Source organism: Culex pipiens, chromosome 1, assembly GCF_016801865.2.
Source record: "Culex pipiens pallens isolate TS chromosome 1, TS_CPP_V2, whole genome shotgun sequence".
Taxonomy (NCBI): domain Eukaryota; kingdom Metazoa; phylum Arthropoda; class Insecta; order Diptera; family Culicidae; genus Culex; species Culex pipiens.
This window is the reverse complement of record NC_068937.1, coordinates 57431492-57459481: the sequence shown is the minus strand read 5'-3', so window position 1 is coordinate 57459481 and position 27990 is coordinate 57431492. Positions and strand designations below refer to the sequence as shown.

The 27990-nt window shown below is 43.5% G+C and overlaps 5 protein-coding genes and 1 long non-coding RNA gene across 8 annotated transcripts; 2 read left to right on the top strand and 4 right to left on the bottom strand.

Annotated features, from left to right (window-relative positions):
• The first annotated feature begins 1550 nt into the window (after window positions 1–1550).
• Window positions 1551–27966, top strand: LOC120424526 (transcription factor grauzone-like). Of its 2 annotated transcripts, XM_052706809.1 has the most exons (5): window positions 1551–1688; window positions 24951–25154; window positions 25222–25400; window positions 26188–27706; window positions 27761–27966. In XM_052706809.1, the coding sequence occupies exons 2-5, from the start codon at window positions 25023–25025 to the stop codon at window positions 27908–27910; spliced, it is 1980 nt and encodes a 659-aa protein (XP_052562769.1). In that variant the 5' UTR covers window positions 1551–1688; window positions 24951–25022; the 3' UTR covers window positions 27911–27966. The 2 variants fall into 2 exon arrangements, with proteins under 2 accessions (XP_052562769.1, XP_039444620.1); XM_039588686.2 differs by lacking the exon at window positions 1551–1688 and having other exon boundaries at window positions 24905–25154.
• Window positions 8453–12512, bottom strand: LOC120424537 (uncharacterized). 2 transcript variants are annotated; one of them, XR_005606390.2, is made up of 4 exons: window positions 12321–12512; window positions 9588–9603; window positions 8722–9454; window positions 8453–8664 (listed from the first exon to the last, which is right to left on the bottom strand). It is a non-coding gene; the product is annotated as an uncharacterized LOC120424537 (long non-coding RNA). The 2 variants fall into 2 exon arrangements; XR_008211925.1 differs by having other exon boundaries at window positions 8453–9454.
• Window positions 12949–14851, bottom strand: LOC120424531 (transcription factor grauzone-like). Its single transcript, XM_039588692.2, has 3 exons — window positions 14609–14851; window positions 13267–14557; window positions 12949–13202 (listed from the first exon to the last, which is right to left on the bottom strand). The coding sequence occupies exons 1-3, from the start codon at window positions 14738–14740 to the stop codon at window positions 13036–13038; spliced, it is 1590 nt and encodes a 529-aa protein (XP_039444626.1). The 5' UTR covers window positions 14741–14851; the 3' UTR covers window positions 12949–13035.
• LOC120424522 (zinc finger protein 675-like) lies at window positions 16348–18998 on the bottom strand. Its single transcript, XM_039588681.2, has 5 exons — window positions 18761–18998; window positions 17795–18693; window positions 17118–17735; window positions 16681–17056; window positions 16348–16616 (listed from the first exon to the last, which is right to left on the bottom strand). Exons 1-5 carry the CDS (start codon window positions 18881–18883, stop codon window positions 16467–16469), a joined length of 2166 nt encoding a protein of 721 aa, XP_039444615.1. The 5' UTR covers window positions 18884–18998; the 3' UTR covers window positions 16348–16466.
• Window positions 21107–22049, bottom strand: LOC120424534 (uncharacterized). Its single transcript, XM_039588698.2, has 2 exons — window positions 21817–22049; window positions 21107–21752 (listed from the first exon to the last, which is right to left on the bottom strand). Exons 1-2 carry the CDS (start codon window positions 21913–21915, stop codon window positions 21492–21494), a joined length of 360 nt encoding a protein of 119 aa, XP_039444632.1. The 5' UTR covers window positions 21916–22049; the 3' UTR covers window positions 21107–21491.
• LOC120424525 (zinc finger protein 93-like) lies at window positions 22358–24705 on the top strand. The gene is made up of 4 exons (XM_039588685.2): window positions 22358–22610; window positions 22669–22838; window positions 22894–24454; window positions 24517–24705. The coding sequence occupies exons 1-4, from the start codon at window positions 22473–22475 to the stop codon at window positions 24664–24666; spliced, it is 2019 nt and encodes a 672-aa protein (XP_039444619.1). The 5' UTR covers window positions 22358–22472; the 3' UTR covers window positions 24667–24705.
• Window positions 27967–27990: the final 24 nt, after the last annotated feature.

Below are 27990 nucleotides of genomic sequence, written 5' to 3'. Positions count from 1 at the left end.
AGTCAGAAAAAAACGATTCCCAAAATATTCTGTCGGTGAAAACTCATTTTATCTCGATTTGAAGTTAAAAAACCTAATATATCACCTAAAACCTCAAAAATACGTCTAAAATCTCGGTCTAACTCTGGACAAAGAAGTTAATTTTCATCAAGATATCAATTCTAAGTTCCCAAAATATGTTCCTGACATAGTACACCTAAAATCGGTCCATTACTTGAGTCCCAGCGTCATAAGGAGGTGTGAAATAGTGTTATTTCAAAAAAATATGTTCGATTTGCTCTGGTAAATAAACTGTTATGTCTAAATTCAAAAACTAATGTTGTAGCATTATTGCAAACAAAATGAAGAACAATTTTGGAGAAAAAAGTATGACATTTTATCCATTTTTTGTAAAGTTACGTCTATTTTAGTGGGAAAATTGTTACCAACTTTCAAAATTCTTCGATATTTAACTCATTCCTGTTTTAAACAGCTACTACGATCATACTCAGTAGAATGTAACAAAAATTACTTTTTGGCGGGAATTCAGGGGCTAAATAAAAATAAGAGAGCAAAAATATATTTTTTCATAAACCTTGAATTTGGAAAATAACGAGTCCGTTTTGCGGTGATCTTGTCGGGTGAGTGCGTGCGTGTGTGTGTGAAGGTGCGGCTGGCTCTGGTTGAAAAATGACAGTTGAGCCAGTCCGTTTTGCGATGCCTGTCCGTCGGGTTGCATGTTTTTTCGCGTCGTTCGTCGTCGGTGATTTTGTCGGGTGAGTGCGCGCGTGTGTGTGTGAAGGTGCGGCTGGCTCTGGTTGAAAAAATGTCAGTTGAGCCAGTCCGTTTTGCGATGCCTGTCCGTCGGGTTGCATGTTTTTTCGCGTCGTTCGTCGTCGGTGATTTTGTCGGGTGAGTGTGTGCGTGTGTGTGTGTGTGAATGTGCGGCTTGCTCTGGTTGTCACGATGACAGTCGAGACAGTCCGTTTTGTGGTCACCTGTATGTTTGTCTATTCCTTTCTATTGACGTGGCTTTTTTTCTTCTTAGTTAGATTGTAAAGTTCAAATATCGCGATCGTCTTTCTCGTTAGTCAGTCGGGTTTCTTTGTTCTATGATTCGCGATTGTTTCATGGGAAGATTCGTTTTTAACTGCGTTAGCATAATATAAATTATATTTGACCTTTCGTTTCCCGCGAAATCACCTTTTAGCATTATAGCTCGTAAAGCACGGTGACAAATATTGTTTCAACGCGATTGTTCAAGTCCTTCAGATAACTCATAACTCATCAGTAATTAATTGGTCACCATCCACACCGGCGAGGTTCTGTACACGTGCAACTTCTGTCCCAAAACGTTCAACTCCAACTCGAACCTGTACTCGCACCGGCGGAAGATGCACCCGATCGAGTACGCCGAGTGGAAGCTGGCCCTGCAGCTCAAGAAGCAACCGGCGGCGGAGACCGCGGCGATTGCGACGGCGGCCGCAGCCGTGGCCAACTCGATGGGCGTCGGCGGCGGCGCCGAGTTGCCACCGTTCAATCCGGCCCTGATACCGACGATGGCCGCCGCATCACAGCTTCACCCTGCGCCGCCATCGTCGCTGCTTCCAGCGCCACCGCCATCGGAACAGCAGGGAGCAGGTGGGTTTATGTAGGCGGACATCTCATCAAAAACGACGATCTGCAGTAGCAACCGCGCTAACCATTCCGTAAGTATGACTACTTTTTTTGATTTTTGAATAATTGTGTCGAATGCGTCTCTAGTTGTAACAAGGTCTATTTATAATGGTGAACTGCGGGTGTTTGATCTTGGCTAAGACACTCCGAAGGCATTGTAGGCGTTTAAAGTTTTGAAGCCAGCGTTCATCGTGCTCTTCCCCGTGTTCCTTGTTTTCCGACCTACCGGAATACAAAATCTCACGTGACCCAGCACAAGAACTGCTTGCAATTCAGTCTTGGAACTAGTGATAAATAACTCGATAGGAAGTGAGCAAACAGGATTCTATCAAAAGTTTTACAAAATAAGTTGTTGAGATATGAATATCAGCAAATTGAATGGAGTCAGGAGCAAGTGCTTAACCTGTCAAACATATGAGAATCACTCCAAATTTCTCGACTCACGGTCGAGATTTCTCGATAGTAAGATTTCGAAGTACCATCGACAAATCCTCGATCTATCATCCACAAATTGCACCTTAATTTGCAGAAATTACGATCGAATTTTTCTAGCGAGAAATCTTGAATTTACGATAGAGATTTGTACATGATAGCAATTTCAATTGCTATCTAAAAATATAAGTTTTTTTTTAAATTGGGACCATCCACAAACCACGTGGACACTTTATTTTCGAAATCTTAGACCCTGGTGGCCTGTGGATACGGCTCGTAAACCTTTGACCACCGCGGGACAGAGTCGAGACGGCTAGAAGAAAGGGTCGCATCAGTGTGAGAAAGGGAAGTAATTTGTGATTGTAGACGGTATTGTTTTGATTCGCAGTATGTTGAGTCGAGTCATCTGCTGTGGATGTACCTGAAACATCGCACAACGGGGTTTCTCTTCTCTTCATTCTCAGCTACCACCTATCTCCTATTTTTTGTTTGCTCTACTGATTCCCACTTCTTCACTGGTTCTTCTATTTATTATCCATCATTTGATTTTGATTTTACTAACTATTGATTCTCTTATCTCTCAAAGCTTTTCCACTCTTTTTTACCAATTGATACTGCTGTAACAAACTTTGTTTTTTTTTCCTTAAAAATATACTTTTCCTTCATATACTAGTTATATTAAGTCTATTTATCATTTGTCAAATCTTTTTTTTATTTTATTGCGAATTTATTTATTTGAATAATTCTTTATCTGTCCTATAAATTGGTTGTTTTTTTATCTCTATGTATGACTTATTGTCTAATTTTACATCTACTACATCCAGCTTCTCATTTTTATTCTTTAAAATACAATCATCATTCTCATACCATACTGTCTATTGCAGGCCTGCCCAACGTCCGGCCCGCGGGCCGGATCCGGCCCTTGAAGCCATTTCATTCGCCCCGCGATGGCTTTTCAAAATAATTCTATGACCGGCCCTTAAGGCTGTTCATAAAATATTAAATAAAAAAAATTGATTGTCTGAATTAAAAAAATAATCTTAAGATCAAATTTTATAATATTATAACAACATTCTTCATGAATTTAATTCTTGTAATTTCTACATCGATATTTCCAAACTGAAAAATTTTGCAAGAAAACAAAATGATCCATTTCGTAAAATTGTGAAATTTAAATTTCTTTCGGTTTCTACTGTGTTTACTTCAAATCGAAGTTTTTTTTTCTATTTTCTTTATTTTTAAATAAATAAGTAAGGAAAAGCTAATGAATTTTTCTAGAACAACTTTTCAGTGATAAAGTTTTTTTTAATGAAGCTTAAAAAGGCAAATTATTCATACTGAGAATAGATCGCGGCCTATATTTTAAAAATATAAAAATAATGTCTCACGGTGGGTAAGAAGGGGATTATTATGCAACTTGCATGCACCTCGGAAATTCCTCCTGGAGGTTGTTGGGGGGACTATTCTGAGTCAGAAAAAAACGATTCCCAAAATATTCTGTCGGTGAAAACTCATTTTATCTCGATTTGAAGTTAAAAAACCTAATATATCACCTAAAACCTCAAAAATACGTCTAAAATCTCGGTCTAACTCTGGACAAAGAAGTTAATTTTCATCAAGATATCAATTCTAAGTTCCCAAAATATGTTCCTGACATAGTACACCTAAAATCGGTCCATTACTTGAGTCCCAGCGTCATAAGGAGGTGTGAAATAGTGTTATTTCAAAAAAATATGTTCGATTTGCTCTGGTAAATAAACTGTTATGTCTAAATTCAAAAACTAATGTTGTAGCATTATTGCAAACAAAATGAAGAACAATTTTGGAGAAAAAAGTATGACATTTTATCCATTTTTTGTAAAGTTACGTCTATTTTAGTGGGAAAATTGTTACCAACTTTCAAAATTCTTCGATATTTAACTCATTCCTGTTTTAAACAGCTACTACGATCATACTCAGTAGAATGTAACAAAAATTACTTTTTGGCGGGAATTCAGGGGCTAAATAAAAATAAGAGAGCAAAAATATATTTTTTCATAAACCTTGAATTTGGAAAATAACGAGTCCGTTTTGCGGTGATCTTGTCGGGTGAGTGCGTGCGTGTGTGTGTGAAGGTGCGGCTGGCTCTGGTTGAAAAATGTCAGTTGAGCCAGTCCGTTTTGCGATGCCTGTCCGTCGGGTTGCATGTTTTTTCGCGTCGTTCGTCGTCGGTGATTTTGTCGGGTGAGTGTGTGCGTGTGTGTGTGTGTGAATGTGCGGCTTGCTCTGGTTGTCACGATGACAGTCGAGACAGTCCGTTTTGTGGTCACCTGTATGTTTGTCTATTCCTTTCTATTGACGTGGCTTTTTTTCTTCTTAGTTAGATTGTAAAGTTCAAATATCGCGATCGTCTTTCTCGTTAGTCAGTCGGGTTTCTTTGTTCTATGATTCGCGATTGTTTCATGGGAAGATTCGTTTTTAACTGCGTTAGCATAATATAAATTATATTTGACCTTTCGTTTCCCGCGAAATCACCTTTTAGCATTATAGCTCGTAAAGCACGGTGACAAATATTGTTTCAACGCGATTGTTCAAGTCCTTCAGATAACTCATAACTCATCAGTAATTAATTGGTCGCTCATCTTATAAAAACTTAAAAGTATAAATAGTCTCAGGTCAACTCTACGTAAATGTGTTACGCTGAGTATAATATTTCACCTTTTAATTACACACAATTTTGATTCTATCTTTCCACAGCCGGCTGTCTAAGATTGAATCATTTATGCTAAACTTAACACCAAATAACCGGGAATAGTCTCATCCGCATACTCCGACTGATTGCCTTGAGAATGCATAATACATCACACCATTAAACAAAATTTATTGATTATTGGGTCGCATCATCATCCTCTATGTTGAATCCTGGCCATTACCCTTACCCACTAACAAAATCCCAAGTAGAAGTAGTTTTCCGGCACACGCGGGGGTGTGGATATCGTATAGAACCCACCCTTGGTAGCAGCCTGTGCTAACTAACATTCCCGTCCCGTTCCCTCGAGATCTACAAACTGACATGGCGGGCGCCGTTGGTGGCCAATGACTGTTTCCTATTAGTAACGGTTCTAGTTTTGATGATCGTGATGTTTTATCTTTTCAGCGCATTCATGCATGCTGTTGATAAGGGAAACATTATTTGATCGTTGAAGCGTATGACCGGTTGTGTTGATAGGATATTACGGTTCTGTTCAGTAACGGAAAAGGACAACCATGGGTGGTCTCTCATGCTCATGCTCATGCTCAAACCTTGAATTTGGAAAATAACGAATTAAAAAATGATTTAAGGGTGCACAGCAACGAAGGATGTTGTTGTCTTCTTATTCCAAAATTGTCAAACTTACGGACCCAATCCTGCAACTACGGGATTGTAAAATTAGTGAAACTTTGTTGTAAATTACTTTGTGGACAGTATGTTAGGGGAAGAATTAAAAAATATTTTGATAGTACCCGTAGTTTTAAAGATACTAAAATGTCTGCAACAAAAATCTGGGTGCAAAAGTTCTGGTTTCTGTGCACCGTTAATACATATTTTTTACACTTTTTAAATTTAGCTTGTGTTTAAAACCATTTTAAAATATTTTTTTAAAATATTTCAAAAGGTGCACAAAAACGCAAAAAAAGTTTGTTTTTTTTTTAAGGGATATACGAATCAAAATTTCGTTTGAATAAATTTTATCATGTTGCATTGATTTTTTATATCGTAGTGGAAATTAAACTTAAAAAATCGCAACGACCATTGAAATATGATTTTTTTTTAAATAAAAATTGCAATCGTTAAAAATAATAACTCGATGCCAACATTTCAAAAAGCATCATGTACAAACCATGCGTTTTGAGAAAAACGCATTTGAATGTTGAGCATCCATTTTCAATTACCATTTTTATATAAAAGCAAAATAAGATGTTCTAATGATAACAAACGATGAAAAACGTTGCTTTTGTTGATACTTGATCATCCATGTTCAATAAAACATTATTTCCGTAATTTTATTTGAGAAAAACAAACATAACTTCTTTTGAAATCACCAACGTCGATATCACCCTGCTGTCACTGAGGGGGGCGCTTTGTTATGATTCGTTTTTCTTCGCCGAATGTACATGGCGCTTTTTTCATGTTGCTTTTTTTTCGTCGCGAGGTTTATGTAGCCTTTTGTTTGACAGGTTGACAGGGCTATATAAACAGGGACTGCTGATGGCAGAGATTTTGTTTATGTTACTTTATTTAAAATCGTGATTAAACAGACTTTACTGATGTAACTTTTGCTCATTTTTGGTGGAGAGGTAGCTTGTTAGAAGTACTTTCAGAATATACAATAACCCAGAAAGTGTCAAAATGTACATGATGCCTTTTGAAATGTTACCGTCGAACTGTACAATTAAAAAAAATTAAAATAACTCAAATAAACACATTTTTGAATGTTATCCATGTTTTACATTCTTAAAATCAAGATTTAGGAATCTTATTTGCAACACTAGTTTTTTTAAATTTATTTTCTTTAAAAGAACCCAATAATAAAAATTGAACAAAAATGTGTTAACTTCTTCAACTTTTATCAAATATTAGTTCCGGCCCGCCACTGCTTCAGAAACATCAGATCTGGCCCGCAGGGCCAAAAGGTTGGGCACCCCTGGTCTATTGTTTTCAATCTTCATCCTTTTCTTCTAACAAGTGAGGTTTGACCGCTCACTCAATTTATGGAATGGTTAAAGGATTAACACAAATGTTACTATTGTACTTTTGGTAAACTTTTATAACATGCTTAGGATCAAACATTGTATCAAAACACCGCGACAAAATAAATAGCAACAGATAAACACGACTCAACACTAGGAAAGATTTCAGGAGAAAATAATACACAGTAAAATAACAACTAGTTTTTGAATTCAAACTAAAAATAAAACAGTTTTTGCTTTAATGTAAATTGATAGGCACACTATAAATGATTAGGCGCTTATACTTACATCAAACCCTACATAATGTACCACCCCCGGCCGAGTTAAAATGCGTAACTTGAAAAGAAGGTGCGAATGCCTGGCACGAACACTCAAAGCGTGTTCTAGCGTGTTGCTCGTACTGACTCAGAGCAAGGGTGAGATGTATGTGTAAGGGCAGTGCGTGTTCATCGGGAACCTGGTGCATAAGATCAATCAATCGAGTATAACTTTAAAGAATAATATTCTTACCAAAAACTGAACATGCCAAAAGATGCTAACAATGTTTATCTTTTTGGCCAATTTAACAAAAACTGCTCAAATTTATTTTAACTGTAAAAAAAAAATTCGTTTGTGTTTCGGGTCTGTGCTGAAAAATCTGTATTTGTGGCAAGCCTGTTCGTAAACTGAAGAGCCGAACTCGTTTGCAGCACGTTTGGACTCGATTTCATGCACTCTCACTCTCTCTCTCACACTCTTGTTTCCATCTGTCAGAGTTTGCTCTCTTTTCGCGAACCTCAACCGGTTCAACGTATCAACCGGTTCAAATCAGGCATGCCTGATTTTGAAGATTTTCGGGCACATCACAAAAACGCAAATGAGTTAAACTTGATGGCAAAATAATATTTTACAAATCTGTTTTTGGTAAGAGAAGCAAAACATTGTTATGTTTTTCGTGAGTAATTCATTTATTTAAAAATCATCGAATAACATGGCAAACAATACGTTTGAGCATCGAGCCTGCCCAGTCACGAAATATTCTAGCAGAGCTGGTTCTGCCAGAATCCTGCTAGAACGGTTGAACATTTTTGCTAGAATGCTGTAAGAATATCCAGCTCTGTGAGAACTCTGCTAGAATCCTGCTAGAACGTCGTGACTGGGTGTGCTCGAAAATCTTCAAATGTGGCATCCCTCCCATGGGACTGCAGTCACGGCGTTCTCAAAGGATTCTTACAGAAATCTAGCAGAGCGAAAATATTCTTACAAGAACGGTGCTATCATCCTGCCAGAATTTTCCCAGTCACGGCGTTCTCGCAGGATTCTCACAGAAATCTTACAGAGCGAAAATGTTCTTACTAGAACGCAGCCATCTTCCTGCTAGATTATCTTAAGAATTCTTTGAGAATTCTAGCTCAAATGCAATAACCGGTTCTAGCGGGAGCTGGCGAAATCTACCGGTTCTGTAAGAATCCTGCTAGAATGCTGCTAGAACTATTCTGACAGATCTGCTGCTAGAATTCTGTAAGAATTTTGCTAGAATTAAACGGAAAGAATTTCTGCTAGAATCCTGCAAGAATTCTGTCAGAATCATGCTGGCAGGCGTTTCTGCTAGAATCCTGCTAGAATTTTATTAGAATGTGATGACCAAGATTTTTGCCCCAACTTAAAGAAAAAAAAGTGATTTATTTAATTTATTTCACGATTATACTAACACAACACACATTTTTGAGGATTTTTTGAACAAAACATCAACACTTTCGTACTGCACTTTCCACAATTTGCGCCCGCTCCGATCCGTTCAATCGATTGTTTCTAAGCCATTGTGGCATCGTCGATTGTGACGATTTCCGAGGTTTCTCCAGGAGATCAACTGTGTTTGTATATCTTCTGAATAAAGGAAAAAATATATTTATGTTGGGCCATTTTCTTGAACAATTAACTTACCGAGTTGGTGGCGCAGAAAAAAACGTCATTCTCCTTCGACAAATGAAAATGAAAGAACTTGACAAAATGGCGGCAATCACATTCGCCACAAATCGGTTCAGCAAAAATGACGTCATTTTCGACAGATTTAGCTCTGTCAGAATATTCTAGCAAAATTCTTACGAAATTCTGACAAGCCTGCTAGAATCATTCTAGCAGGATTCTAGCAGAACAAGCTCTGCTAGAAATATCCGTGACTGGGTTGCCTCTCAAAGAATTCTAGCTCAAATGCAATAACCGGTTCTAGCAGGAGCTGGCGAAATTAACCGGTTCTGTTAGAATCCTGCTAGAATTTTGCTAGAACTGTTCTGACAGGCCTCCTGCTAGAATTCTGTAAGAATTTTGCTAGAATGAGTTGGAAAAAAAATTGCTGGAATCCTGCTAGAATTTTGCTAGAATTAAATGATCCGGGAAAAAAGTTAATAAATTTTTAGTTAATTTAATCAACAAAATTTTTATTATCGCTTTACAAAATAATTACACAGAGAAAATCAGATGCGATGCGATGAGTCTTCTTTGGATAAATATTCACTACTGGCTTCCGTCGGTTTCGAGCGTTCCGAGTGCGTGGCCATTCATCATCCGGGGAATCGATGCACGCATGCGATGCCGAGCTTACGACATAATCAAGGCATTTCTGTGTATATCCATGTTCATTGGAGAATTCACGAATTTCAGTCATCTTTGAAGATATCTGCGGAAACAAAGGAAAGCACATAAGATTTAACGGAAACATTCTGTTGAACCCTATGAAGATTTGTACGGCTCGCCGAAACAGAATCATGTCACTTTTTCATTTTTTTTTTATTTTGTATGCTCCGACTTACCAGATTCGCGATACACCTTTCATAGACTAATTAAAGACTAAACACTTAGAACAAATTTTTCAAAAAAATATGACTCATAAGCTGTGAACCGCGTGAACCACGCTGAACCGCATCGGCGCGCCCCCCGTATGACGGAATAGCTCGGCAGCACTGCATTTTCCGTTTTGTTTTGCGCGCGCATCTTATTTGTTTTTGTTTTGGTAATCACAACAGCTGGTATATCAAACGAATCAAAAAATTTCGGAGGAGTTTCTTCGTTTTCGAGACCGGCAAATCGTGTGAGTAAGTTGATTTTTCATGATAATAATCGTTATTGCTGGAGAAGGTGAACCATGAAATTCTTTTTTAGATTTTCCCGGTACGGTGCATTCGATTCTGAGTGCAAATGAAGTGGCCTTGATCCAGTTGGCCACCCAAAACGGTGTCTATATGAAGGAAGTGCGGCAGGGCTTGGACTTCGGGAGGAGGCTTGGGTCATGTTGGGATTCATCCCGGGAGCGAACTTACAAAAAGTGTGTTCAATCGGGATGCCGTGAAGGACGCAAACGTGTCGTACGAGAGCATCGAGAGACCGGCTTAAGGCCGGCTAGGAGGATGCGTGAAGATATGCAGCAAGCATCTGCTCAAGAAGAACGCCAGAGGACTGCCAAGATCGAACCCATCCTGGAGTAGCAATTCAACGCTGGACGTCTGCTGGCCGTCATTGCATCCAGACCTGGACAAAGTGGCCGTGCCGATGATCCTGCCTTTCAGATTGTCGAACAGGTTCGTCGTGCGAATGTTCATCGACCAGGTGATAAACACCAGGAATCCGACACCGTTCCAGGAATCGCAAAACTTGATTAAGTCCGGTTTAAATTGGGTCTGGAGCTGCGGCTGCAGCTGGACCTTGGTGAGCCTGATTTCGTTCTTCATGTTTGGCGTGACGTGGCGCAGGTCGTTGCAGCGGTACGAGGAGTGATGGTTGATGTCCTCGCTTTAAAGTTTTGGCAATCTGGAGGACATTATTCACCGGGACGGTCCGTTCCGCCTGGCGCGTGCGATTGTCGGTGTACATGGCCAGCAGGGGGAACCTTTACTCGCGATTGTTTTCACGACGGAACCTACCCTAGGTACAATCCGCTCACTCCAAGAACCAACCGCGGGAGCTACGATAAGATGTGTTACTGGGAAAAGCAAGTCAAATTGAAAGTGTTTGTGTACCCGAATTGCGAAGAATCCATATTAGTATTGTCAAATGAATCGAGTTGGAATACACCTACTATGCAGCAAATCTAAAATTTAGATTAATTCGGAAAGAAATCTCGTCGAATAAATGAAATACAAAAATAAAATTTGAAAGCAATCAAATCAGTTATTTTATTTGAAAAGTGAAACATTAAATCTGAAAAAAACAATTATTAGAATTAAAGATATTAATAAGCAAGTTTTCATTGATGATCTGATTCGCCTGCGGCTGTCCATCTAATCGAAGCAAGCTAAGCGAACCGGTGCCGGTAGCCAGCCGCACGCGATGCGAGGTTGCGACCACCGGTTATATTTAGCCTCAACTTGTTGAAGCCCAATTCGCTTGTCGAGATGAGGATGGCCTAAGGGACAAGTTGGGACTGTAGCTGTAATTTTTGGATCGAAGTCGTTGAGCCCCTTCGGAGTTATTCCTTTCATTTATTCCGTTCACCTACCAGTCAATTATGTTCGAATTCGACAGGTTACACAAAACTTGCTCTGGCTGGCTTCATTCCTTTTGCGACCGTCCTTTGTCCATGGATCCCGCAGCAACTGATCAACCCAGAACCGATGAAGTAAGTGGCCAATCGTTCCATCACTGTGATGTGGTGCCAACGGAACTCAAACACAAGGTATCGCAAGCAACATTCAAAAGAAACTGTTTAGAGTTCTGGAACAGGGAGTAAACCAAACAAACGCCGGGAAACGAGAGCAGCTGAAGAGCAGCGCGCAGCGTGTAACCGCTGTCGCGCCCGGAGGTCCCGGAGCCCCCCTAACCACAAGCTATAGGAAGAGTGGCATAGGGACAACCCTCCGGCTCCTCCGGGGTGCCTGGAAAACACGACACGCCAGCCGAAGAATCCACGGAGGTATCCGAGTGACCCGGGGCCCCCCTAACCACAAGTTACAAGAAGAGTGGAATAGGGACAACCCCCCGGGCGCTCGAGTCCCCTGGATGAGGTCGCATAAGGGGCAAACCCCCATCCCCTCGGATGAAGCAAGGACTACGCATGGACAACTCAACTCACTACTCGCAACTCAAGAGGACACCGAGAAGAACGACATCAACCAAGGAGAACCGTATAGATAATAAGTGTAATTTTAATTTTAGTTAGCAAACACAGATGAAACCGGAGGTAGCAATTGAAAAGGTGCAAACATTACGCTACCAGATTAAATAAATATATAAATAAATAAATCAAACGGAATAAAAATGAAAAGTAAATTTTAATCCAAACTTCAATCCTGGCTAAGCTGTCGATCGTTCCGGTTTATCGATTCTTCTCGGGCGGCAAAATCACACCACATAAAACGAATGTATGTGTTTGTTAAGATTCAGAAACCAAAACAAAAACAAAAAAAGAAACGTCAGAAAATCGACAGTTGTGCCAGTTCCTGACATTTTGATCTGTCATTTTTGACAGTGAACCGGCCATGCCGAGGGGTCATAAAAAGGTTGAGTCATGGTTCAGAGCCCACTGAGTAGTCTTTTATTAGTCTATGCACCTTTCCTCTTGTCAAGTCTTAGAAAAAAAGAAAGATCGTTGGAAAACATGCGGTTTTGGCGAAAATCTTGTTCGCCACCAACCGGATGGCGAAAAAATGTTCTGTCAGAACATTCCAGTAAAGTTCTAGCAGAATTCTTACAGATTTCGCCCTGCTAGAATATTCTAATACATTTCTAACAAAATTATGACAGGCCTGCTAGAATCATTCTAGCAGAACCATTTCTGCCAGAAAATCTCGTGACCGTGCTGGTTCAAATCGCCGAATGACACAGATCAAAACTATGAAGACTGAAAGATTGATAGTTCATAAATGATTTTGTATTTGTTTTGACTTAATGTCAATACATTTATTCTTCAATATTGCTATGAATTGATACTGGCTGGTCCTATTCCCTACAACTCCTACTTGAGGTCGCATCATCTCATGACCTGAGCACATCAAACTGACATGGTGGCAAAACAAAGCGCGCATTAATTCACCACTAGATCGTTGTGGAAGGGCAACCATGGGCGGTCTTGCAAGCTCGAAATTGATTCTTAACGTTCCACATTCAAACGCAAGTTTCGTAGCCGGCCTACATATAATGGACTGGTGACACACACACACGCTTAATTGATAATATTTGTTCCAATTTCATCAAGGTTATCAACGTCTTTATTTACAATATAATTTTAAACTCGTACGAGCTTACGACAATCGGCTAGCTGCAAGTTCAATGCATCTGAGTGATGCTGTCCGCGGGAAATTCCACGCTACTGCTTTGCTCAGACTGTTGACCAGCTGACTGGACCACAGCGTCCCTGTTGCCGTACTTTGCCAACCGTTGCTCCAGCCACTCCTTCGGGTGCATCTTCTTCCTGTGCGAATGCATGTTGGCACCTAAAAGAGATACAAAGTTATGATTAGAATCCGCAACCCAAGAAGATAAGCAAGGAATGCCTACTCGAATTGAACGTCTTAGCGCAGTGCGGACACTTGTACAGAACATCGCCCGTATGCGCCGCAGCTACGTGTTCCTTGAGCGTGATGGCCCGGGCGTACTCCTTTCCGCACATGGTGCACGGGAAAACGCGCGGTCCCGTGTGCATCCGTGATTTGTGCGCCTTCAGTGCCATCAGGTTTGGAGAAACGTGCCCGCAAACGTCGCAACTCAGCTCGCCCTCGTTCTTGTGACGTCGGACGTGGACGCGCCAGTAATCGTGGTTTTTGCACCACTTGGAACAAATTGGGCACTGTTTACGCAGCTGCTCGGCCGGAACTTCGTGCGTCTTCCGGTGGGTCATGAAGGTTGATCGCATATAAAAGCCTTTCGAGCAGACGTCGCAAATGTACTCCGTCTGCTTCAGGTGTCGATACTTGACGTGGTTCTTCAGGATGTTGATGTTGCTGAAACACTTGCCGCACGTTTCGCACTTGGCCGTTCCGTTGTCCAGGGTTTCGTGATCGGCCAGATGTCGCTTCAGTGCTCCCTCCTTGATGAACGACTTTGTACAGCGGTGACACTTAAACGCCCGTTCTTCTTCCGTTGCGTGACTCTCTTTCTTGTGCCGGTTGTAACCGAAACGGTTCTTGTACGACTTGCCGCAGATTTCACATTTGAAGGCGTCCGGATTGAGCGCGTGCTGGACGTGTTGAAGCAAAACCGAACGCTTTCTGTGCCGAATACCGCAACACGTAATGAAGCCTTCCTTCTTGTGCGTTTGGAGGCAGTGCCGTTGAAAGACATGGAAATGTTCGAACTCTACGTTGCAATTGTCTTCCTCACAAACGTATCGTACATGCTGCCGAATGAATTTGTCCTCTTCTTCACGCTCCTCCGTCGATTTTGGCGCGTACGGATAGGGCTCCTTGCGTTCCTTCTTGACCTTCTCACCGGGCGTTCTACGCGTATATTTACGCTTCTGCCGGGGCATTTCCTCCTCCGGTTCTGGTTCATAGTCAGACTGATCATCCCTGCTCGAAGACTCAAACTCTGACTCACTGTCCTGTCCAGCTTCAGACAATTCCTCAATGACCTCAACCATCGGTTCTACCTTTATATCCTCCAACGTAGGTTTGCTCTCCTCATCGGGATATTCCACATACTCATCCTCCTCCTTAACAAACACCGGCAGCGGAACCGGATCGGTCCGATTGTGCAGCTTTTCGACCTCTAGGTAAAACTCGTGAAACTCGCTGACCTTCTCCCAGCACACCTTGCAGATGATGTCACTCCGTTCCAGCAGGTCATTCTCCTAAAACCAGACACTTTGAAACAAAAACTAATCGGAGCCGCAGCGACCTACCTGGAACCAAAAGTGCTGACTTAAAATCCCAAGAATGTTCAGCTTGCTGTCCTCGGCCGTTGCAATCTGGTAAAAGTTCAAAGGCTTCCGCGGGCATGTTAGACAGCTTCCGCCCGTTTCCCGTTCCATCATTGGCCGATAGTACAGGGACCGATGGAGAGACCAAATTTTACGACCCCGCTGCGCGGACACAAAATGAAGTACTGCATGTCATTCGACGAATCGCGTTGTTGCCTGTGCGGTTGTGATGGTGAAGGAAGAGGGGAGAGGGGGAGGGGGGGGGAGGGTAAGCATCACTACATAACAAAGTGTTTCTGAAGGGTAAACCAGTACGCGTTTGGTGTGAATGCGAAAGAAATCAAAGCAGACCGTGATAATCGTGATTTCAAATTCAAGATTCAAAATCTTGAAAGGGCTGTCTGGATGCGAGCCGAAAAGATCAGGGAATCCTGGGATAAAGAAGGGGGAATTTTGACGAACGAACGTGAAATGATCGAAGCACTGCGACGGGCACCTGAACGGCACAGAAACGGAGGAACAGGATCCAACACCCAAAGAGTGGGAAGTTCAGGATACCATCAAGACGTGGTGTTTGACCTCTTCTTTGTCAGCTGCCCAGATACCAAACCCCCGCGAGTCATCGCTCCGGCACCGCTAGTTAAGAATGCCCGGTATTATCCGCCGCTGCAGCTGTCCCTGTCTGTCCGTTTGGCAACCGGGTTGTTTGTAAAGTCCGCTATGGTTATCGCAATTTAGACGTTCCCAGCATGTTAAAGCTGCTGCAAAGCATTGACTGGGAGAACACACTTAACAAGGATAATCTCGACGAGGTTTTACAAATCTTCACCAAGATTCTTAGCTACGCCATCGACAGGCACGTACCAAAGATACCTGTTACAAATGCTCGTGGTCCATGGCAAACCTGCGAGCTTAGGAGAGTCGAAGCTGCAAAGAAATTGGCATTAATAGTCTGGACCCGGTGCCTGCAATCCCCGTTACAGTTTATATGGAATTCCAATAAGATTGTAACAGAAAAATCAGGCTTCGGGTCCAGACTGTTAAAAAAACACCAAACATCGGACGTTACCTTTGCACAACTATTAGGGGAAATTCTCGTATGTTTGGCAGGTTAAGCACTCGCTCCTAACTCCATCCAATTTGCTGATTTTCACTATTTCAACAACTAATTTTGCAAAACTTTTGATAGAAACTTGCTTGTTCACTCCTCATTGAGCTATTTATCACTCGATTTCAGTTGAAAACGCTTTTCATTAGCTTTAATTGAATGTAAAATTTCTGACCTGCCAACATTAGAGGCACGCTGGAATTAGATGGCTGTTCCCCTACGTGCGACTCAACAGTTACTACAAAATGATGAGCAGACAGAGTCATGCCGATCATGAAGTACGTACCCAGAAGAAACTCAAGTCCAACCCGAAAGGATTTTGGAAGTACATCAATAGAGTTATCTACGTGCGCATGTATTGCGTGTACTTACACGAAGGGTAAAATTTGTACTTGCCAGCAAAAACCAATTGTACGCTAGTGTGCGTAAGTTCGGGCTTAGATTACTCTATGAGCAGCGGAAAGATATCGGGTTACCGTCATCTATGTTCCTAGGAGACGAGACAGTATAGAATACGGAGGAGATCTGCCAGGAGAGATATAAAGAGGTTCAACTGATCTACGAAAAGAGGGACAAGTTGGAATGTAAAAACTTTCAAAAGAAAACAAAGGTGTACAAAGCAATTGCACAATTCATTTTATTGTTCCTTATCTGCTCTATGATGAAGAATCACCTAATTTTAAAATCTTGAAAAGTCAACAAAATAGAAAATTGAGTATTAAAGCACAGAGTCTACCGCTGGTGCCGCTGAGACATCTTCTCGGCCCACTGCTCCGGATGCGCCACCTTCTTGTGGGTGTACATATTCGAGCTGGAATTGCAAGTCCGAGGACAATACTCGCATTTGTACAGCAGCTCGCCGGTGTGTCCAGCTTCGTGTTCCTGCAAGTTTAGAATACCTCAGTTTGTGATTGAACGTAGCGAAACGCAAGCAAATCGCACAAACCTTAAGCCGCAGCAGCCGTTTGAACGGTTTCGCGCAAAACGAGCACGAGTACGTGGTCGCGTTCGTGTGGACAAACTTCTTATGGCTGCGCAGCGACATGGCGTTCGAGCACTCCTTTCCGCACACGTCACACGGAACCGGTTCGGACTTGCACCGCTTGACGTGGCTGCGCAGACTCTTGATGTTCTTGAGCCATATTTTGCAGTGTTCGCACTGGGCCTTTAGCGCGGCCCGGCCCTCCTGGGAGTGCTGTTGGCGGTGAAATTCGAGCGCCGACTTCATGGCGAACCCCTTAGCGCAGACGTCGCACACCCAGCTGGCGCTGAGTCCGTGCGTGGATTGCTCGTGGGATTTTAGAAGCAGGTTTGTTCCGAAGCTAGAAAAGAAAGAAAGAGCTTGCATTTCTTGCTGTTTCAAAGATGACTTGAGCAACTCACAATCGATTGCACTCTTTACACGCGAACTTCTTCTCCTCCAACGCTAGATGGTACTCCATGTGCTGCTTCAGTAAATAATCCTTCCAAAACCGACTGCCGCACACATCACACCGGAACGGCTTCTCCGAGTCCGGCGTATGCTTCCACATCATGTGGTTCGACAAGCCAAAGCTGTTGAGGAAGGTTTTCGCGCAGATGGCGCACTTGAAGTGTTGCGGGTTTTCGTGCACACAAACGTGCTCGTACAGGCGGCTCTTTTTGGTGAACTTTCGCGCACAGCACGTGGCGTAACCTCCGCGTTCGTCGTGCGCGTGCTTGTAGTGCAGCTCCAGCTGGTTAAACGTTTCCGCCGTGTAGTCGCACTGTTCACAATTTAGCGCGCAGTACTTGCGAATCAGCTCGTCCTCCCGGGCGTGATCTTGCGGGGTTTTGCGACGGTTCTGTTTGCCCTCGTGGGACTTTTTGACCGTTGTGTTGTCCGCCGGGTGGTCCAGAGTCGATTGTTGCTCGAAGAACGCCGTTCCGTCAACATTTGCTGGATATCCTACGCCGTCTGGCGCAAGCGACTCAGGATGATGAGTTGTTGTGTGCTCCTCGAGCATTCTTGTGTTGGAGAAGCTGGAAAACAAGACATGTCAATCAAATTTAGCTACACGATAGTTGCGAAGAATGCTTACAACTTGTTACACTTTTGACAAACGATATTCTTCGGCTCGACAGTCGCGTGCCAGTTGAGATGACTAGTCAGCAGCGGTTCCGACACGAAGGCCGTCTCGCACAGATGGCACCGGAATCTCTTCTCCTCCTCCGGCGTGTGGTTCAGCATGTTGTGCATGGCAAAACTGTCCACGGTCTTGTAGCATCGGTCACACTCTTTGCAGTAAAATTTATGCTTCAAAAGGTGATAAAACAGGAAAATCTGTTTCTGATACGACTGCTTGCAACAGACTACGGTCGGCAGTGAGTCGTGCTCTCTTCGGGCGTGCTTCGTCAGTTGCTTGAAGTTAGGCCACTGTTCCGGGCACTGATCGCACGGCAACCTTGGGAAGTGCTTCCGAATCAACGATTCCTTCTCGGCCGAATAACTTCCTTTGGCTTGCTGTCCCCGACGACGAGCCTGGCTGGCCTTGCGTTTCCGTGCCGCTATCGGTCGCGACGATTCCGAACCTGAGTCGTCTTCCTCTTCATCGGTTTCCTCATCGCTGTCGCTACTGCTCTGCTCATCTCCAAGTCCAACTTCCAGCTTTGGCTGCTCAACGTCGATCTGCTCCGAGTCAAACTCTTCTGGAACCTCCTCTAGTTTCACGTCAACCGGCGCTTCAAATTCTTCATCCTCCAATGGAGATTTCTTTCGCTTGCGACCTCGCGTCGATGATGGTTCCTCAAGAGTATCCTCCTCGGCCGATATCTCATCCGATTCTTCGTCGATTTCCTCCTCCTTCACCTGAATCACTTGGTCGCCTTGCAACAAAACATCCGCCCGGTGCGTGTTGGCCACTTCGCAGTAAAACTTGTGAAATTCGTCAATCTTTTCCCAGCAGCTGGTGCACAACACCGACTGCTCGTAGTCACTTCTCTGAAAGGAAGATTACATATTTAGCAGTCAATCCGGGTTGAAATGATACCCGCCTTCCCTCAAATACCTTGAACCAAAAGTGTCGAGCCAAAATCTGGTCCACATTCTCCGTGTTGGACTCGTCGCAGATTCGCAGGAAGGTGTCCGTCCTTCGGCAGCAGGTGAAGCAGTCGGAAAGTTCCGTTTGCATTATGATTTATTTTGTACAACTTTGTGAACCATGCAATTTAAAAAAATATTGCAAAACAACAATACGCACTTCACCCTTGACTATTCGAAACGTCACAACAAAGCGAATAGTGGTACACGAAACGTCACAACAAAGCGAATAGTGGTACACGTTGAATAAGTTTTAAATAATTTCGATTTTTACGGTACAAATTTTCTTGATAATTTTAAAATGTTCGACGTTCTGTTTGATTGGATCGATTATGTTTAATTTAAATAACGGCAAGCTTTCCTGCGTACCCTGTACCGTGCAGCACACGCGGTTCACACACCTCGGTTTTGCTCGGTTTTCTGTTGCGTACACACAAAGAAAAAATACTCTGAATTTAAAAAGATCGTTCGTTGGATTAAAAGTTCGCGTTGGTGAATATTCGTAGAAAGTTCAAACTTTTCAATTTAAAAGTTGGAAAGTTTTTGATACTACACTCAAACCCCGATGGTTTGACACCAATTGTTGTCAAACGAACGGGGTCACTTTTTAGTTTGACACCCTCTTTACACGGAGCTCACACACACTACCAAATGATTGGTTTGATGGTAAGTGTGTGTGCCGTGTAAAAAGTGACAGTTCGTCACTTTTTAGTTTGACTTTGACCAACCAACGGGGTACAAACTAAAAAAGTGTCAAACGAAAAAGTGACCAACCACCGGGGGTTGAGTGTACCATGCATTTATGGAACAAAATCGTTGTATCGGTAAAAGTGTTTTACTTTTAATTAGAAAAGAAACCTTTTATAGCAAGAATAAACAACATTTAATACTACAGTGTTAATTTCAGAAAAATGTGCTTGATTTTATATTTATTTTTAAAAGTTTCAAACACTATGTTAAAAAAATACATTTTTGTTACGATATGAAAAGACGAAGCACATATCGTAACAAACAGATTAAAACATTTATTAAAATGTAAATCGAACTTAACTAACGAACAAGCAATAAACGAATGACGAACAATAACAATCTTCTCCACTTCGTGGTTCAGGCGCGGCCGACGTCTGTCACCTTGACAAGACGGTTGTCAAGTGATGAGTCGCCGCGTAGAATAGGGACGCTCTCCCAACAATTTTGTTATTGTATTGAAAACTTCTGGCCAAAATCCGAGTCCAAGCTGTACCGATTCTTAGGGTACGCCCCCGGTCACTTCCGAAGACCCAAGCTGGACGGATCCGGATAGACGTTTCGACGCGCGACAGCAAAGTAGAGAACAGGATGGTCACGTTGCCGGCTTTCATCAAGACAGGTTTGGAGAAGTTGGCTGTAGATTCGGCAAGGGTGATAGACGTTTCCAGGCTGGAAAGTGAAGTGCCTGAACAGGGAATTCCCGATTCTGGAAGCGCATCCGGAACATTGGGTTGATGAATCCCTCGGAACGGAATTCGATTTCGAGCACTTAATCCTCCGAGAATGACACAGATTTTTTCGGCACGCTGTCCAGGGTACATTCGGCTGGAGCTGCGCAGTCGCGAGATGAGCATTTGTGGGCGGTTATTTGTTAAAAGAGATGGAAGTAAGTGAAGTTGGCAAGCCACTGTACACATTCTCATTACTCACAGGTGTTGTAAATCGCCGGCACCGAGTGCAACATCCGCTCTGGCTACCTCCGATTATCCCGCTTCTCATCGTCCTCCTCTTCGTCGGCTCCTTCTCCTCACCGTGAAAATCACCTGTCTCGTACTTGGCCAAAAACCGGATGTTTATCTTCTTCAACGCAATCTCGTTGTTCACGCAACTCTTCGGCAGCGCCATCTCCTCGATGATCTCGTTACAGTCCTCGCGGGAATTGACCTTCAATCACCTATATTTATTTTGCATCGACCAATCTGTTTCCCTCGATAATCTGTAAGTATATCGTCACAAACTGTACCTTATCAACTTTGTAAATGCCGGCCCCGACACTCTTCAAGTCGTTGAAGTGTTCTCCTCAGGAACAGGGAAAGATTTACTTTTTTTGTCTCTTTCTAGCAAAAGTTTTTTGTCAGGTGACTTCCTGCTGTTTTTTTTTTTTTTGAAAATTTAAGGCAGATCGGAAGGAAAGGGGTCAAGAAACAGCTTTACGAACAGCAGAACAAAGAAGAGGGAGTGATTTCTTGGGGCTTTTCTTCACCCTCGCTGGCTTGCTTGCACTGCCGCTGCTGCCCATTTGATTTTTTTTCTTGACCGGTTCCTTCCGAAGTGCGTATACACTGAAAGAAAGGCACATAGCAATATCACATGTTTCACACGTGAATCTGCCCCATACGCCTTGGCATGTGAATGTCATGTGCAAATCACTTCGAAAATTCTCATCACGCGACCCGGTAAATTCAAAAGCAAAACACGTTAACTTCATGTGACAACGCTTATGAATTTGCAATGCTTTTCTCACTAATGTTAAATGATTTTTTAGTCTGAATCGAACGGTTTTCCAATGGTTTTCAGGTGTTTTAAACGGTGAGAGGTTTCTTATTTTTTTAAATAAATTTATACCTCGGTTTCAAACATATATATTTTTTATTTTCAAAACCAAACATCTTCTTGGATACATAACATTAAACTAAACATTTCACTTCACTGGTATTAAATTTGCTCTGCTACACAGCGTTGAAGTGTTCGGACCAGGTCCCGACGGCGTTGTGCTGAGCTGTGTCCATCGAAGGGCTCAAAAAGAAAGCCATGCTGGGCTGATGTATCGTCACCGACAATCTCAAACACTTCTCGATCCGGCAGCTGGCGGATCCGAAGCCCGCCTTTGATGTCCATGACGAATCTTGACAAAAACCGCTTGCAATCTTTCGTCCGGGATAACAGCTCCGGATCGGAGTAGGTTCCTGGGACGAACTCTGGCCGATTTTCTAGAAAAATAAAGTTAATCCACATTAATTCATTCAATAATGGGTTTCTCTGGTTTTTACTTACCATCAGCGCACAAATAGAGAAAAAACTACGGTAATTTGTTAGCAAAAAGGAGCTTTTCAATCCGAAAAGCAAACTTTGCACCACATCGTCTGTGGCCATCTTACTTATGAAGAATTTTGGCCATACGCACCTTAAAACCAAAACATTTCAATCTAACGTGCTTTTCACTTCGAAATTAAAGGAAATGTCGAATGGGGCAAATCTAAGTGAAATTCATTTGAATATGAAGTGAATAGCATGCGAAAGAAGAGTGAATGGACTTTCGATAGCGATCAGCTGATTTTGAATGATTTTTACATCCATTTGACATGAAAACATGTGTGGGTCAAAGGAAAAGCACGTGAATTGGTTGTGTTGGTTTTTGGAGACTCTCACGTGAAAAAACACTTGAGATTGCTATGTTGGTTTCTTTCAGTGTACCGCTTTAATCTAGATATCAAATAAACGTACATGTCATCGTAAACATCACTTCTACACACTTTGAAAAAAGGTATTACAATGTTACAATCTTGTTCAATCAGCATTAACGTGTACTGGTTTGTTGCACCAATCTGTCAAAACGTTCAAAACAAACGAAATCGAAATCCAGTGTGTTGACGGTGGCTCATCGCTCATGTCCTAAATTCAACATAAATCAACACCAAACATCATCTAAAATGTCCCCCACCGAGCTGCAAAGCTGCCTGACCTGTTTCCGCCACACCGGAGACTATCTCCGGATCAACGCCAGCCGGAGCGGCCCAGAAGGCACCGAAGACATCGGAGCGGTTTTCGAGAAGCACTTTTGGTTTACCGTACGTGAACCGCGTTTTGGAAATGTTCAATTTATTTTGATTTTTGCAATCTTTCCAGCAAGATGAGTATCGGGACAAAATCGTTTGCGCAAGCTGCTGGGAGAAGATTGATGAATTTAACAAATTCTACTGCGAGGTTGAGAAGGTTTATCGTCCCAAGCTGAAGGAGGAGTTTGTGGAGGCGACTGGAATCGACGAGGACCAACCAATGATGATGGCCGAGGACAGGTGAGTTGGCAAGTTGCTGCTTGGTTGAAATGTTCTATAAAAGTTTTAATTTCAGCTTGGCGGATACATTTTGCAAAACGGAAATCGAAGAACGGAGCAACGAAGAAAGCATGTCAGAGTCAAACAGCATCAATGGGGAGAAGGAAGACGCCAACGATAGCGAAAGTTCTGATTCAGATTCCGACTCCGAATCGTCGATGCCCTTGGCCAAGCGTAAAGCTTCCGTCAAGCGCAAGAAACGTCAACGGGTACGGAAGGACGATGAAGTTATGGAAATTATGGAATATCCATGCCATATCTGCGTACAGTCCAATGAAACCTCGTTTGGTCCGTTTTCCACCTGGTACCGGATGATACTGCACTTTAAGAAAGTTCACCAGGCCACGGGATATTATTTTTGCTGTGGTCGAAAGTTCTACACAAAGAAGGGATACTTGGGTCACTCTGTAAATCACGAAAAGATAGAAAAGAGAAGGTGTGATGAGTGTGACATCACGTTCAAGGATGATTCCGGACTGGCGAGACACATGGAGTTGGTTCATAAGCCAGAGGAAGAGAAGCAGTTCAAATGTGAGCAATGTTCGAAGGCGTTCGCGGAAGAGGAATTATTGAGTTGCCACATAAAGTGGCATCAGCAGGTAGAGACGCGGAACAATCATTGCGCCATTTGCGATCGTTACTTTGTGGGTCAGGGCAATCTAGCAAAGCACAATGCGGCTCATCACAGCGGTGCAAATGTAACCAGACCGGTAGCCCAACCAGCTATCAAGCTGGAAGCTTCAACTTATGCCCCACTGCGAAAAACGCCATCGGCCGATGAGATGGCCAAACAGAATGACCTCATCAAACAATTAATCGTTCTGAACTGTTCGCAATGCGATTTCATTGGCGAAACATTTGTCGAGCTAGCGCGACATGCAAGAACCGAACACGACATGAAATCCCACCCGATTACATGCTGCGACAAGCGGTTTAATACGCGGTTGCGTCTTTACGAGCACTGTCTCATGCACCAGAATCCGGACTGGTTCAAGTGTGAGTGCGGGAAAACGTTCCGTGACAGTGACGGACTGAAACACCACAAGTGGTGGATCCACACGCCAGTTTCGGAACGGCCCTTCAAGTGCGACGTTTGCGGGGATGCGTTTATGAAGGATTACCAGTTGAAATCTCACATGGATCGTCATCTGGATCGGGAACGCAAGAGGTATAGCTGCAAGCAGTGCACCAACGTCTACACCAGCATGATCCAGCTCAAATCGCACCAGCAGCGAATCCACGGAGCGATGAGCGATTGGGTTTGTGACGTATGCGCCAAGGGATTCACCCACCGGGCACTGCTCGTGCAACACCGGCTCACTCACACTGAAGAAGGCCTCAAGAGCCTGAAGGTGCAGTGCGAAAAGTGTCTCCGATGGCTCTGCAGCAAGCGCAGCCTCTATCGGCACAAGATGCTGTGCGGCAACAACACCGGTCCGGTCAAGTGTGACCAGTGCGATCACGTTTCGGTGCATTCGATCGCACTGGAGAAGCACGTAAAGATGAACCATACCGACGTCCGGAAGTATGCGTGCAGCTACTGCGGGAAAGAGTTTAAGAAGCAGATAAGATTAAAGGTGAGTCTTGTCGATGTACTGAAACTTTTTTTAAACTAAATTGCTCGATTTTTTTTTTCCAGGAACACGAAGCGAATCACGCCGGAATCGTGCTGTACAAGTGCGAGTTTTGCCCGAGAGAGTGCAACTCCAGCTCCAACATGTACACCCACAAGAAGACGGCCCACCCGGAACAGTGGGGAGCCGTTATGGCGGCGAAGTATAGCTATTAGTTTTGATTGCAATACATTTGATGGGTTTTGATTGTATAATTTATTTGATCCCATATGTATCACACTCCTTTAAATCAAATTGATTCTAGCAGACAGATAAATATTATAACGATACAACGGAGGGTTATTATGATTTGAGTGTTTGTTAAATGAATGTAATGCAAAACCTGCAAACATTAACGAACGTGTATCAAACGCAATTTAACGTGTAAACAAGCATTTTTCTTCATCGGGTTGCATATTTTCCCCCATCTGTCAAATTAACAAAAACATTACATTTCCAGACCTCCAGTAACGCAACCAGCTCCGCCGAAAAAGCCCGATTTTCGGCAGAATTTTCGCACCTTCCGGTCGGCATGGCGTCGGATTCGCTCAAGAGCTGCCTGACCTGCTGCCGGCAGACGGAAAACTTCCTGCGCATCACCGAGAGCGACGAGGCGAGCGAGGAAAACGTCGAAGCTGTTTTCGCCACACACTTTTGGTTTACCGTCAGTGGGCTGAACTCTGGGCCCTTAATTCGGGAATGTAAAGTGTTTGTTTGTTGTGTTTTTGCAGAAGGACGAGTGCCATGGTCGCATCGTTTGTACCAGCTGTTGGGAGAAAATTGACGATTTTCATAAATTTTATTGCGACGTGAAGAAGGTACACCATCCGTTGATCAAACAGGAGCAGGACGATGGGTTGGAGGAGCCGGTTTTGGAGAGCAAAGAGGACGTAAAAGGAGCTGATGATCGGTAAAATAATTGATTCTTATGAGCTGATTTGCATCGAACCCTTGAATTTTGATATCGCATATAAACAAACTGGAATGTTTTCAAGTTTGTGAAGGCGTTTGTGTACCTCGGATTTTTGTTAGGCGTCGGACTTTGGCAGAGACATTCGGAAGCAAATCTGTAGGATTCGCAACCTGTGGCGTTCAAACCGAATCAGCTTGCGAACAAAACTACGGATCTTCGAAAAAACGAAGCGATGACTCGGTTAGGGCGACCAAGAAGCTCATAACGGAGAGACTTTCATCAAGAAATCAGTACTGTTGATGCAATTAAGTTGAACTGGGAAACACACAAGCAGCACATCTTCTTCATGATTTCCAACGCTTCGCGACAGCTCGGTTTCATCTTTCTTGCAGCAAAAAGTGTTACTGATGTCTGTATGTAGTCGCTGCTACGAGAAAAGTGCGGTGCTGTGTGGATAGAGAGTGTGCAGTGTGTGATTCATCTGGTTCGCGCTCCGTCGACTCAGCCATTCTTCGAGGACTGGCTCTTATGGCCCCGCTCCGAATGCTTCGTAATTCTACTCCGTTCTTGCGTGTTCCTATCCGCCAAACGAACTCTGCTGTGCATAGCGAGTTGACTGGTCTTCACAGGATATTATTTGTGTACACGTACTTAGTTTTAAGCACGCCATTTGGGCATGTGCTGCCTGTTGGTGTTAAACAAATAACCAAAAGAGGGCAACATTCGATGCAAATCTGTAGTCTTTACTCATGTAAACTAGTCTCTTAAACTTTTTCGCTTTTAGTCTACTGTATGCTGAGGTTATATGTAAGCTAGAGGAGGAAAACAAATCGGAAATCGCCAGCGAGCCTGAAGCTAACAACCCAAACGATGACGAGTCAACCAGTTCAAGTGAATCGGAATCGAACTCAACGTCCTCGGACTCTGATTCGGACGTTCCACCGGTGAGGCGAACCAAGCGTAAACGGAGAACAAGGACAAACATTGAACTGAACTGCAGCTTGTGCGCGGATGAAGGAACGTACTGCGAGCCGTTCTACACGTGGTACAAGTTGAATGTGCACTTTAAGCAAACCCATGGGCAGAATGGATTCATGTACTGCTGCAGCAAACGATTCGTTACGAAGCCGCTCTATTTGAAGCACATTAAAAGTCATGGACGATCAGCGCTGGAGCAAAAGCACTGCTTGGAGTGTAAGTGTTCGTTCAAAGACGAGAGTGGACTGGCCCGGCACATGATCATTTTCCATACCCCAGAGGAGGAGAAGCAGTTCAAGTGTGATCGCTGCGAGAAAGCATTCCCCGAAGAGGATCTGCTCAAAAGTCACATAAGCTGGCACGATGAGGTAGAGCAGCTGAATCATCACTGTGCGATTTGTAACCGGTACTTTACTGGGGCAGGACTCTTGAGAACTCACAATGAAAATCATCATTCAACGGTGCCAGCGGAAACGGCGACGGAGGCCATGTCTGCAGACAGGCGTAAACGAAGTACGCCGGAAGATATCGCTAAACAAGACGAACTTATCAGCCAGTATGTCACAATGATCTGCTCAAAGTGTGACTTTGTTGGTGCAAACTTTAAAGAACTTTCGTCACACGCTAAAAGTGCGCATAATATGCCCACTTACTCGGTGATTTGTTGTGAACGAAAGTTCAGCAAACGGTTCCGCTTGTACGAGCACTGTCTGAAACATTTGAACCCGGACCACTTCAAGTGCGAACTTTGCGATAAAACGTTCACCGACAGTGACGGTCTGCAAAGTCACCGCTGGTTCATCCACACGCCCGTCTCGGAGCGACCTTTCAAGTGCGATGTATGCGGCGATGCTTACGTTAAAGAGTACTTGCTAAAGGCTCACATGGATCGCCATCTGGACAAGGAACGCAAGACGCACACCTGTGACTCGTGCGGTGTAACGTACACCACGCTGCCTCAGTTGAAGGCCCACCAGCAGAACGTCCACGGTGCGATGAGCGATTGGGTTTGCGACGTGTGCGCCAAAGGATTCGCCCACCGTGCCCTGCTTGAGCGACACCGCCTTACGCACACAGAAGAAGGCCAGAGAAGTCTAAAGGAACAGTGTGAAAAGTGCCACAAATGGCTCATCAACAGGACGTCGTACTTGCGTCACCGGAAGCTCTGCGGAAACAGTACCGGACCGGCCAAGTGCGATCTGTGCGAGCACGTTTCGGTTAACGCTCACGCGTTGTCCGTGCACAAAAAGCTTAACCATACGGATCGTCCCAAGTACGCTTGCCAGTACTGTGGCAAGGAGTTTAAAAAACAGTTGCGATTGAAGGTATGCGCTAAAATTATGATGAAAATCTTCGTAACATTTGCATTTCATTTAAAGGAACACGAAGCAAACCACGCCGGAATCGTGCTGTACAAGTGTCCGTTCTGTCCGCGCGAGTGCAACTCCAGCTCGAATATGTACACCCATAAGAAAACGGCCCACGCGGAACAGTGGGCGGCCGTCGTGGCAGCGAAGCACAGCAAATGAAATGGTGCACCTTTTCTGTGTCAGTTAGTGGAATAAACATTTAATGAAATCGGGAATTTTTAAGGGCAAATATTTCGAGA

What these genes read in the sequence shown, in the direction of transcription:
- LOC120424526 (XM_052706809.1), top strand. Translation starts at nt 25,023, where the DNA reads ATGGCGTCGGATTCGCTCAAGAGCTGCCTGACCTGCTGCCGGCAGACG. An exon ending in CCACACACTTTTGGTTTACC is followed by an intron (nt 25,155 to 25,221) that starts GTCAGTGGGCTG and finishes GTGTTTTTGCAG; the next exon opens with AAGGACGAGTGCCATGGTCG. An exon ending in GTAAAAGGAGCTGATGATCG is followed by an intron (nt 25,401 to 26,187) that starts GTAAAATAATTG and finishes TTTCGCTTTTAG; the next exon opens with TCTACTGTATGCTGAGGTTA.
- LOC120424525 (XM_039588685.2), top strand. Translation starts at nt 22,473, where the DNA reads ATGTCCCCCACCGAGCTGCAAAGCTGCCTGACCTGTTTCCGCCACACC. An exon ending in ATGATGATGGCCGAGGACAG is followed by an intron (nt 22,839 to 22,893) that starts GTGAGTTGGCAA and finishes TTTTAATTTCAG; the next exon opens with CTTGGCGGATACATTTTGCA. An exon ending in AGAAGCAGATAAGATTAAAG is followed by an intron (nt 24,455 to 24,516) that starts GTGAGTCTTGTC and finishes TTTTTTTTCCAG; the next exon opens with GAACACGAAGCGAATCACGC.
- LOC120424531 (XM_039588692.2), bottom strand. Translation starts at nt 14,740, where the DNA reads ATGATGGAACGGGAAACGGGCGGAAGCTGTCTAACATGCCCGCGGAAG. An exon ending in GTCAGCACTTTTGGTTCCAG is followed by an intron (nt 14,558 to 14,608) that starts GTAGGTCGCTGC and finishes GTCTGGTTTTAG; the next exon opens with GAGAATGACCTGCTGGAACG. An exon ending in CGCTAAGACGTTCAATTCGA is followed by an intron (nt 13,203 to 13,266) that starts GTAGGCATTCCT and finishes TATCTCTTTTAG; the next exon opens with GTGCCAACATGCATTCGCAC.
- LOC120424522 (XM_039588681.2), bottom strand. Translation starts at nt 18,883, where the DNA reads ATGCAAACGGAACTTTCCGACTGCTTCACCTGCTGCCGAAGGACGGAC. An exon ending in TGTCAAAAGTGTAACAAGTT is followed by an intron (nt 17,736 to 17,794) that starts GTAAGCATTCTT and finishes CTTGTTTTCCAG; the next exon opens with CTTCTCCAACACAAGAATGC. An exon ending in TGTAAAGAGTGCAATCGATT is followed by an intron (nt 17,057 to 17,117) that starts GTGAGTTGCTCA and finishes TTTCTTTTCTAG; the next exon opens with CTTCGGAACAAACCTGCTTC.
- LOC120424534 (XM_039588698.2), bottom strand. Translation starts at nt 21,915, where the DNA reads ATGGCCACAGACGATGTGGTGCAAAGTTTGCTTTTCGGATTGAAAAGC. An exon ending in TCTCTATTTGTGCGCTGATG is followed by an intron (nt 21,753 to 21,816) that starts GTAAGTAAAAAC and finishes TTATTTTTCTAG; the next exon opens with AAAATCGGCCAGAGTTCGTC.